The 12352-nt window shown below is 35.8% G+C and overlaps 1 protein-coding gene across 2 annotated transcripts in view; it reads right to left on the bottom strand.

Annotated features, from left to right (window-relative positions):
• The window catches only part of LOC580280 (hydrocephalus-inducing protein homolog), a 95359-nt gene that overhangs the window by 29150 nt on the left and 53857 nt on the right, over window positions 1-12352 (bottom strand). For both annotated transcript variants that reach the window (XM_030977907.1, XM_030977911.1), the window contains 10 exons: window positions 11784-11982; window positions 10794-10993; window positions 9947-10115; window positions 9030-9280; window positions 8386-8430; window positions 5454-5543; window positions 4479-4490; window positions 1821-2022; window positions 1025-1309; window positions 257-409 (listed from right to left, as the gene is read on the bottom strand). In XM_030977907.1, coding sequence (XP_030833767.1) covers window positions 257-409; window positions 1025-1309; window positions 1821-2022; window positions 4479-4490; window positions 5454-5543; window positions 8386-8430; window positions 9030-9280; window positions 9947-10115; window positions 10794-10993; window positions 11784-11982 — 1606 coding nt within the window. The remainder of the gene's footprint in view (window positions 1-256; window positions 410-1024; window positions 1310-1820; window positions 2023-4478; window positions 4491-5453; window positions 5544-8385; window positions 8431-9029; window positions 9281-9946; window positions 10116-10793; window positions 10994-11783; window positions 11983-12352) is intronic.

Genomic DNA, 12352 nt, shown 5'->3' with positions numbered 1-12352 from the left:
TTTATCTGTATTTTCTATTGCATAGAAGGAATGCTATATTCTCTTTTGGCTAGATTTTTCAGACTCTTTCTTTCTATTAGTGAAAATTCTTTGAAATAAAATTAAGGAAAAAAAAATGTTTTTGAAAAGAGGAACCATAACAAAAATGTTTTTGGATAAACAGAATCAGAGACTGCTATCATAGCAGGTGGCCACTATGACATGTTTTAACTGTTATTCAAATCAAAATCTTTACTTGCACAGAATTAGAACACACCTGCATGGATGGGGGTGAAAAGGTGACTGTGGCATAGACACTACCGTGAGCAGGGATGGCGGCTCTAGCTGGCTCCACATCAAAGATATCCTGGAGCTTAGATGAAGGCTTACTCGTCTGGAGCTTGCAAGAGAACAACACATCACATGATACCTGTATGGAAAATAAAAGAGATGAAGGATTAAGGTATTGGTTTAGTACGATTTCGAAGACGGCATAGTTGAGTTAAATGGTGGAAATTCATTCTAGAATTTGACTGAAGGGCTGTCAAATTAAAGCAACAATTGTTTTAACCAAATATAAGTATCACTTCTCAAATAATATAAATGGGTATTATCCTGATAAGCTGATTATCTTAAAACATAGTTTACTTTGTTTAACAAAATAGCATGAAGTCAATAAAATATTAAAATGATACAATTCCAGAATTATGTTATACCTGAAACTTCTTTTACATTCATTACTCCAATATGTAAGTTATATTTATATACATATCGATCCAATAAAAAAACATATCCCAGTATTCCAGTCTGTCTTCTAAATAGGTCAAGGAACCTAGCCTGTATTAAACAGGGACAGGAATGACAACATCCAATCTAATCCAAAAGATATTTGATATAGCGCCTTTTCCTTGCGGTTACAAAGCGCTGCACACACCCCTCCATAATGTTTGGGTCACTTATAAACAAAATTTAGTCACTTCTCAGAGATCAGTCAAGTAAATGTAGGCTGGTCATAAAGTAATTTCTAGCAGAATATCTGACATACCTTGTAGGGATTGGAGATCTTGAAGCGCGCCTTGGCCTTGCGTCCGACCAGCACGTGACCAAAGATGAACTTGTTCTCGTCCTCCCCGAAGACTCCTCCTCCGTCCAGCTCCAGCTGATGGGTGTTGAGGAAGACGCTGAGGTTCTTGACGATGCGGTGCTCCTCAAAGATGGAGCCCAAGTCCGTCAGGTTGATACCAGGAATGCAGGCTTCGGCCATCACCTTGTAAGGGATGCCCTGGGGGTGGTCGGTCGGGTCACGGTCGGAGATCTCTATTGCGAGGTCCTGATGGATCAAAGAAGAAAGAACAGAGGAGCTAGTACAACATTCAATATCATACAGCAATATCATTTGAAAAAAACAATATGAAATGTGCATAGAACCAGAGAGGATCAAATAAGACATTTCACCCCCAACATATGGTACAGAACATTAAATCTCAGTGGTTTTTTTACACCTTGAAATTGTCCAAAAGATACCAAAAGGTTTACAAGTCTTTGCTTCCTATTTATTTTCATTGGGTCATCACCCACAAAACTATCATTTGAGGAGCCTTTGAATGAGTATTTTCCTCATCTGTTTGAAAGACAGTCAACCTTGTTATTGGCATATCTCCATGCTTGTAATTGTTGACAGAAATATGCTTTGAATCACCATTTTCATATCTACAATATTTAAAAAATGTGTAGGTTTGAAGAATACATGAAATTTTAAGTGTCTCAATAGCTTTTATCACATATTTCATACTTGAAACTGGGGACACCAAATAAAGACTGAACAATTAGTCCTAACTTACCTCCAGTCCTGAGCCAACAGCCTCTGGAAGGCAGTCCACGCTGACCGTAGCCTGGTTGTTAGGAGATACCAAACCATAGGCTGGATAGACTGTGAACATCCCTAGCTGGAGACGGGTCTGACTACCACCGCCACCACCACCGCCTCCTCCGCCTCCACCACCGCCGCCTCCTCCTCCTCCTCCTGCAGCACCCACATCTTGTCTGAAGGTGGAAGGAAAATAGATGATACAGATAATCACGAAAATAACGATGTTGATTTTGAGGGTGTCATGGTGATGATGATGATGGCAGAGATGATAATTGACATGAGGATGAAGATAAAATGTTGAAGAATATTAGATTGATGATGAATATAATAATGATGATGATGATGATGATGATGATGATACTTGAGATGAGGATGACAATGAATGTTGATTATAATAAACAAGATGATGATGAGGAGGATGATAATAATAATCATGACGTTGATGATGAAGAATATGATATTGATGATGAATACGTTGATGATGATGATGATGACGATTATGATGATGATGATGATGATGATGATGGTGATGATGATGAAGATGAAGGAGATGGTGATACTTGAGATAAGGATGACAATGAATGTTGATTATAATAAACAAGATGATGATGAGGAGGATGATGATGATTATTATGATGGTGATGATGATGATGATGATGAAAGAGATGGTGATAATTGAGATGAGGATGACAATGAATGTTGATTATAATGAACAAGATGATGATAGTAATAATGATGAGGATTATGATGATAATAATAATGGTGATGTTGATGATGATGATGGTGGTGGAGTTGAAAATTGAGATGACGATGACATTGAATGATGATGATTAAGAAAAAGATAATGATAGTGATGATAAAAATTACTACAAAGATGATGATCATGAAGATAGCAATTTTATGATGGCAATACTGATAATGATAATATTTTGTATGGACTAATACGTCATATATATATTGATCAACAGAAACGAATTGGATGAAATATATAGTTTGGAATCTTAAATATGAAGTTTCTTTAACATTTTACTTCCCAGAGTTAAGATTACAATGTTTAATCATTGAATATTGTGATTTGAACACCCACCTGTATACTATTAAAGTAACTGATAAATAAAGAAATGCAACAAAAATTACACTTTGTACTTGAAATTAAAAAGAGATTAAATGCAGTAGATATACTGAAGTGATTTATGTGAAGTTACAGAATGTGTGTTGTGTAGTAAGATACAGAAGGGCAATAACTCTGTGTAAACAAGTCCTTCTAGGCCTCCACTCATGAAATCTTGAAGCATCAAAGCAAACAAATTTTACTGTAAACAAGGACAGCAAACAAGTTGCATGAAATAGATTATAGGCAATATGAAGATATCTCAGTCCAAGAAACTAAAAGCAGAGATACATCAAATGTAGATGTATAGAAGGTTGGGGTCAGTAAAAAGTATAATGTAAACAAGAGATAGACTCATTGTGTGCCTTTTAGAATACAGAGGGAAGGATTTGCCAAGCTTAATATTTGAAAGAGTATACTCATAAGACTGCAATATTAATTTTTCCAAAAGAAATCAAAAGAAAAAACACAGATATGAGATGCAACACACTTTGACAGCAATTACCCAAAACATGAAATCTACAAACACATTGTATTGACAACTTCAAAGTGCTACTTAAGTAACTACATTTTCATTTGAAGCAAAATTCACACTATGAGGTACTTTGGGGGAATAACATTTAACACTCCAAAAAAAATCAACTGCATTAGAAAAAGAAAAGAAAATAATCAAATTTTGAAGTTTTGCTTGATCATCAATATGAAAAATAAAACAATTTGCTAATCTTACCCCCCCCCCCCCAACAAAAAAAGGAAAGGGAGACTAATTTGATACTACATTATTTAGAAATGGTCTGTAATTTAATCCAAAATTTAAAAAAAAACGAAACAATCTACCAGTATTGACAATGAGTCTATTTTTCTTAGGTACAGAATATTCTTAGGTACAGAATATCTTGTATCAATGCCCGGGCTGAATGTACTTCATATTCATATTCATATATATTTCATGATGTCCATACGTTTAACATTAAGTGTCAGTATATGTATGTGTTGAATATTCATTGTGGAGTAAATAAGAAATGCCTATTAAATTGACTTTAAATGGATGAGTAGGTCCAAAATCTGCATACAAAAATGATTATTCTGAAATATGTGCATCACATAAAATTAACTTTAAAAATTTATTTCAAGTCACTGGTCCATTATCAGGCTACATCATCACATATGATTGTTTGTTTTTCTCTCCTTTGTTCTTTGACAGAAGGCCTTAAGAAGCATATTGTTTATTTACATAAAAAGTATGCTAAATCTGTCCATGAAATGCTAAAACTAATTCAATAAAAGACAAGTGAGGAATGCATGAAAGTGAGAAGACAAAAAAGAGAAGGAAGCATGGCATTTGTGGAGGGTACAACCTCAGCACTATAAAACTGCTAAATACTGCATACCAAAAGTGACAAAAATGCACAAAATGATACTGGGAAAACCAAATTGCGGAAAGAGAATACTATAGTGTGACATTGAAACACAGAAAGGAAATATATTGATGAAAGAAAAACACAAGCTTCCTTTTACCTGGTGGATAATCTTTAGACCAAAAGAGAAATACCAAGGGGGAAAAAGCATGACTTAAATATATGAGTGCATTGTTGAGATGATGAATCAGAACTATGGTGAATTTCTAAGAAGAGCATTTTGAGAAAGAAAACGCAGTGAATTTTGAAATATTACTTGTCCTCAGGATTCCTTTAGAAAAACAATATGCCAAAGATAGAGTATACTTTTTAAAACAAATCCAAATCAATGATAAGATGCAAGTTTACATTTTCATTTTTTATCACATGACCGACCAGCCAGAGTGTCTGACTGAAAGTTGGTTGCTCTATTTTCACTGAAATTTCACACATGCCATAGATTTGAGCTACAGTATCAATGTACTTTGAAATATCAAATATATGTACCAAACTTTTAAAATATCCTGATTTGTGGGAAATTTCCAAAGGAGATGGAAACCTTCTTTACAGACTAAGATAAAATACGGAAGACAAAGTATCAAAGTCTGTTTTCCCCACCTAATGATTAAATGTGAAATCATAAACAATGGAGCCTTTTGGAACTATTACTTGTTGACTATTAAAACTAAAAATATTTCCTTCATCATATACACGTATACAGAGGATGTGTGTGACCACACTTGTCATCAACTATATGCCTATATATATAATGGAGAATTGACAAGTTTACTAATATATTCAAATTTTATGCATACTGTTTAAAGAAACAACAAATAATGTATTCAGACTGGATTCCAAGTATTATTGTAGTTCATTCATTAATAACAGTATAATTAGTGGAATTCCTTGTCACTATAGGTCCCCAGGAAAGAAACATCCATAAAATTTGAATATTTTAGTAAACCAGTCCATTGCAGAAATTGAAATATCATGACATCTAATCTGACCAGAGAAGGCAATTACTCAAAACTCCATTGGAGAAATATCAAGGGGGCAAAATGTCAAAGGTCGAAGGTCAATGGCTTCCTTGACTTACCTGATGGACTCTGCTCTCTTGGGTTTGGCCACTGACCGGCCTGAGCTTGACCCATCTCTGGACTTGCTACGCTTGTTTGTACCTGGTGGTCTGTATGATTAACGCAAGATAGGAAAGAAATGCATGAAAATATTTGTAGGTACATGTAAAGGCAGAAGGATTATCAGGTATTTTCTAACTCAACTTTCAACCTAATTTCAAGCTCATAATCCAACTACAAACAAAACGTGTCTGTATAAATCAATTTTCCTTGTTTCACACAAAATCTTATTTTCGAACACTTGAAATGTTAAGGTTCAATTTCAATTTGTACTCTGAATATTAGTACCGGTATTCCAATTCTTTTTTTGGTGCTATAAAATTTATATATATATATATGTATTTAGATCTAATTTGTATATTTTTACTACCGTAATTAATGGTGTATTAACCGCACCTTTTTGCCACAGAAAAAATTCAAAGGGGTGCGGTTTATACACGGTACACAATTTTTTTTTAAAGTTTCGATTTATGCCCCTCTACCTGGCGCTATGCCTGGCAATGTCTCCCAGGTCAGTAATCGGTGTGTTGACTCACCACTCGGAAACTAGCACAACACTCAAATTTGTCTGTCATCTTGGTATGAAAGTAATCTTTCTGATAGATTTCAATATGTAGTTTATAATAATAATTCCTCCAATTTTTCTTCTATTACACGGCGTACCACAAGGTTCTATCCTAGGTTCTCTACTGTTTTTTAAGTCGGCAAAAAAAAAAAAAACACGAGGGCGGTTTATACAACGTTAATTACGGTACTGAATCTCATTAAGTGTACTGCACAGCAAACTACAAAGAAGTCAAACAAAACATGTGTGCATGTCAAGTCAAATAATGAAAATTGGTTCTAATTTTACATTAAAAAAGAGAAACGTCGATAAAGTGGCACAGTGCAAGTATTCCGACTTCTCCACGAACTAAGAAATGATTGTGTTTAAAAATAAACTAGTAGTATATTGAATATCGTTTGTGAATGCCTGCTATTTTATTGCATGTATCTCTCAATAGGTAAGTATGTGCACAAAGCTTTAGTTGGCTTTCCAGATTTTACATGGCATGGATTAAAATGGAGTTACTTTATAACAAGTGAGTTAGAGTAAACACTAAAATCACTTGGTACACAGGATGAAATACCAATGATACATTATGGAAATGTGGTGATTATTATATATCAGTCTAATAAAGAGGAATGGGGAATATGAGATGAGACATTATCAGTATCAATGAATAATCTTTGGATTCAAAATGTGTTATTTTAGGATTATTAGAGATGAATATGTTGTCTGTCATACAAAATGCATGATTATGAAATCTAGATTTAATTGGGGGGGGGGGGAGGTAATTGTGATTGAATTCATATAAGCACAATATCACATTTTCAATTACATTTACAGATACATGGAATGGTTGTGTTGAAATATACACATGCATAAGAGAAGTATTACATATCATATTTAATGGCTAAAGCAATTTTGCATAAATGACTTACTTCATAACTGTGAATACATATGATATTCATTCTATAAAGCTGAGAAAACGATGAACTTTATCAACTCTTCCTTCTCTCTCTCAATCTCTCTCTCCAATTGTTTTCAGAATTGAATACTGGTAGTATACATGATCTCTGCAACCACCATAATGCTAAAATCTATTAAAAACTATCAACAGCTTATACCCATTTTATAAAGAGATTAATTCCACACATTAATGGCACTATTATGCATTGATTTGAAGTTCATTGTAAATCAGTGGGATATAGACACGTCTTTGGCTGTAAAATCAGTGCAAACTTTAAGTGTAATGCCATCACAAGCACACACATGATAATTGGCGGAATGCTATATTCAATATGACATAATGTGACGGCACATCGTTCTTATCACTCAAGTCTGCAAAAATCAAAGCATAACGACACATGCAGGTACACAAAGGTCAAACACAAAAAAAACTCTAATATCACCACTAAATCCTGTTGCTGGGCATCTAGAGATATTAGTAGCATTACCACTGTGTCAATATTTGAAGGCTTCCATGGCGATAGATGCAAGCGAGAGTTTTGGTTACACCACATATTCTATCGAGAATGATTAGGTGGCCCAAATAATTAAGGGCCCAGTCATGCTTGAAGTTTTGATAGGTTAATTTTACCCATTGTCTTCCTTGTACATTAATTACCCTAAAGACGATAGGTACTACCTATCGAAATGTTGAGCATGAGTGAGCCCTTATCAGCGCCACCTATCACTCTTGAAAGAATACTGGTGTAACCGTAAACCTCACTCACATATTTTGTAATACTCAAAAGTTTTCATTTTTTTTACAAACAATCTTTGAGATGGTGATTAAAGACACAAGTTTGTTTTTTAAATCCAGTGTGCTAAGTTAGATTCATTGGGCCTGTATATTCAAAAGAATGGCTTGATTGATAAATAAAGCCATAGAGTAAATCTGTATGGCTGACCTGAATAAAAGAAAAATCTTTCAAATTTAGGATACATGGTGCTATGGATGTTAGAGTGTAAATTGGGTTACAAATCAAAACATCCACACTAGTACACACATGTCTCAAGCACGTAAAGAATCTATCAAACACTTGTGAGAGCACTGTGCATAGTTCTCACCCCACATTAAAAACCCTCAACAAGAAAAAAGATAAACAATGACAAAAAGAACTTAGTTTTAATCATTTGACTGTCATTCCCCTTACATACATGATATATCCCCATATATGCATGGAATCAGCTGGTCAAAATAAATGTGCATGGCATACACTCCACTCGAATATTGTTAGATGAAATGGTAGTAATTATATTACGGTATGACTGAAGATTAGGGATTGTGTCAGTGGTCAAGATGGCAGATTGGATGCAAACGGTCAAACTCTGAGAATAATTACCTCAACAGAGACATTGACATGGAAAGTTTGGAAGCTCTCGATCCACTTTATAGAAAAGAAAATGGTGACTTAACGGTTACTAATCAGAACATATGAACCAGAATGCATGCAGTAAATGAACTAAACTGATTGAAGAAAAAACAACAGAGGATAGAAATGCATGCAAAAGAGGGTTTACTACTAACAATGAACAAACCATGCAGTCATTTAAAAAAAAAAAATCTACAAAAATGTTAGACAGTATCAAATAAAAAGATAAAATGATAAAATGATGACTTGATATTCATATTTTTGAAAAAGCTGAAAAGGCTAACACCAAAGAATCTAGCTCTCAAGTAAACTAACTATGCTAAAAGAAGAAGATCTACTTGTGAAATGAATTTGGAAGCAAAGAAGAAAAAGTCTCTGGAAAACAAGAGTTCCAAAGAGAAATCCATTCAGGATTTGTAACTACAGAGGGGGCATAAACCAACCCTGGATGGAGCCTGGAAGAAAACATATGAAAAACAAGAATTGTAAAGCAAAAGGACAGAAAGTCTCTCTGAAATTTCAACTACAAATATGACTTGAGAATCATAGACCAAACCAGAAAAATACTTGACAAAACTCAAGTTGTAAAGGGATAAGAAAGGAAAATCTCTTACGCTCTTCCTCGCAGCATGGCCGGCTGAATGGGCATGTCGCGTACCATGCGGTTGACGGTGTACTTGAAGTCAAACTCTCCCTTGTTCTCGATCTGGAAGGTGCGTGGCTTACGCTGATTGACAAGGACAGCTCCAAAGTTGATGTCGTTGATGGGGTAGACGTTATACTTGCTGAAGATGGATCGGACGCTGAGCTTGACCGGGATGCTGGCGATAGTCTCTCCACCATCTTTCAGGTTGGGCTCAATCACCTATGGTAGAAATTTGAACAACATTAGTTTTAGTTTTTAATGTTAGTCTTCAAGAAGACAGATCAAACAACAACAACAAATAATTACTTCAACATAATCTAACAAACCCGATTCGATGACCTGTAGCAGACAGCAGTGCTCTTATCAAGGAAGTTACAGCTAAAAAAAATATATATCCTGTGCACATGCATACCACCATCTCAAGTATGAAATCCCCAATCCATAAAAACTGAAAAAACAGTCTTAGGTAAAGCATCTTATCATAATAATTAAGTCCACTTGCAGGATATATGAATTTCAACTTAATTTATAACTTTTTTCTAGTATCCAAAAGCATTTTTCAAGTTGATTTTAAGAAATTAGGAAGACCGCAGGACAGATTGGATATTTATTACAGTCAAACCTGTTTTAGCAACCACTTGTCTATGAAGATCACATTTTTTCCCCCTTGAAATTGGTTTATCATTGCACTTGACTGAACATTTATCATGTACTGAAGGAATCTGTAGATATCTTGTGTCCCTTGAGCAGTCTTCATATACAGGTTTCACTGTAACTAAAGAAAATCAGTAAAATTCAAGAATAATACAGTGGGAGTTTCAAAGCAAAGATAAATCATTTTTCAAGCCTTTGCAAAGTTGATTGGATAGCTGGAAGACATCATACCTGGCACTTCAGGATCGGCTGGTCCTTGATGGTGATCTCCTTCCTAGACTTGAAGATGACCTGGACCTGAGTCGGTCTATCGTTAGGGACCAGGACTCCCTTGGCTGGGATCACAGAGAATAGGTTGATGATCTCCTCACCGCTGGTAGCAGTTGCCTCCAAGATGAAGCTGATGAGAAGAAAGGGTGAAGAAAACATAAGCATAAGCATATAGGACCTCTGATGACTGCATGGCTCTAGCAAGTATGGAACTAGTCAGTATATATATAGTTTTATCATAAAGTTTTCTTTATTCTTTTCCTTTGTACTGTATTATGTATGTGCTTTGCTTGTTTCACATTTTGGAAAGGTCCTTAATTGTCTAGAGAATTAATCAGTGGGTAGCTTCTCCATTCTTCATATTTGTTCATGTAATTCTCTCTGCTTTTGTTATTTACTTTGCTGGTTAGAATCATGTACTTAATGCTTTCCTAGTTTCCTGCCACATTATCACATCAAACCCAAGATGCCTCTAGCTTCCTCTTCAGACCAAGTTGGCACAAATTAGCTTTGTTGTAGCGTGCTTCCTACAGAAAAGAAGTGTCCCTTTCTTCCCCCACCCTTCATGGTATTTTTTATCATGACTTCATGAAAATTACGTCAACAATATCTGTAGTACAAAGAATAACCCAGAGTATACTGGACAATCCTGTCTATCTTTCTCCTGTCGATACTCATTCCTCTTTAAAGGTTAGTCCATATACCATAAAAGTCAAATTATTTCCAATGAGAAGGGGACCGGGGGGGGGGGGGGGGGGGGGGGCGGACTCATCTACTTTGTGAACCCCAGCTATTGTGGCTACTCTACCTGAATGCAATCTCGTATCGGCCCTTGTTCTTGAGAGAGCATGTCTGCTTGGTCTCGTCCATGACTCTGATCACGCCAAAGTCCAGACCTCCATCGGCTCCCTTGGGGAAGCTCATGTCCAGGGCCACGTCATAAGCCTCAGCCAGGACCTGGATGTTCTCTGTCTGCAGGAGACCCATGATGTTCTCCACATCAGAGACCTTGAGAAGGAGAGAAGGAGCATACAGTGTCTTTACTAGTCAAAAGCCATCTGATCGTTATAGAAGTTGGCAACCATATACTCAAACAAGAATTAAAAAGTAACACCTTCTAATATCTTCTACAATTTCTACAGATCTGCACTTGATCATCATGAAGTGCAGACATGTATGACTTTCTCTTTTCATTTTTTTCTTTTTTTCTTTTTGAAGGAATCAACTAGTTGCCATAGGAAACCCTATCTTATCTGTGCTTATACCCTTCCATTTGCCAAAAGTTTGAGGCATACGTCATATCTATTCTGTATGTTAATGATTTTCTGAGAACAACGATTCCTGCAGAACATTGAAGAAAACTGCAACAAACAATGACTTGCAGGCTAATAGTGATATCAAATGTAATGCATTTTGGCAGACGCACACTATTTGAGATATAAAAAGGAAAAAAGAAAAAAGGCGTCTCGGCAGTATAGAGTCTCCTACAATAAACAGTGAATCTAACCATCTCTCTTCTTCTCATTCTTGGTTTTGCTTGAAACTTTTCCTTACTGAACACCCATCACCTTCAATAGCAGAACCTTAACTTGCACGTAATCTTAATAACAAATTTGCTCTAAGATCACAAATCGCTGTCCAAGTAGTAAAAGTTTCCAATGAAGAATGGATTTTAAATCAAATTAGATAGAATGTAATGGAAGTAGAGGTTGAAAATGGTTTCAAAATGATGAATACATCAAATGACCACTCAAGTTTCTTCATCTTCCCATCTCAGTTTATAATTTTGTTTGCTTACCTCAAGACGGATCATCTTCTTAGTGTTGACTGGTTTCATGGCCCTGAAGTGAGCATTGAGGGCAAACTCAGATTTGGGTTCGATGACGCCACTATCGGTGCTGACTGAGAAGTCATCACCAAGAGACTCCAGGCCACTGACCCTCCATGCCACGGGTAGCAGGGTGCTGTTACGAAGGTAGATGGTCTTGGTGTCTTTCCTATAGGGTTATAAACATGAGAAAGTTTATACAGTAGGCTTGCGGTTGTACCATGTGGGAGAGGGGGAAGATTGGGGAGTGCTGACAAGGACTGTCAGTAATCTTTCTTTCTTAAGCAGCATCTAATGACAAAGTTTGTTTTTAAATCTCTTTTATCCACGACTTAACTTGCTTGGATGCAGGTTAAAAGCAATGGAGGTCTACAAAAGTTCACAGGCAGAAAAAACAAAATTGGAATGTTACATTCACAATGATAAGAGCGAGCAACCTGCATATACAGCAAACCTATTAATAATGAAAGGAACCAGCAAATGGTATGAACACTATAACTAACTTGAGAGAAACTTTCAAATAAAAAATGAACTTATTA

Source organism: Strongylocentrotus purpuratus, unplaced genomic scaffold (genome assembly GCF_000002235.5).
Source record: "Strongylocentrotus purpuratus isolate Spur 01 unplaced genomic scaffold, Spur_5.0 spur5_contig_810, whole genome shotgun sequence".
Taxonomy (NCBI): domain Eukaryota; kingdom Metazoa; phylum Echinodermata; class Echinoidea; order Camarodonta; family Strongylocentrotidae; genus Strongylocentrotus; species Strongylocentrotus purpuratus.
This window is presented reverse-complemented; position numbering and strand designations above follow the sequence as displayed.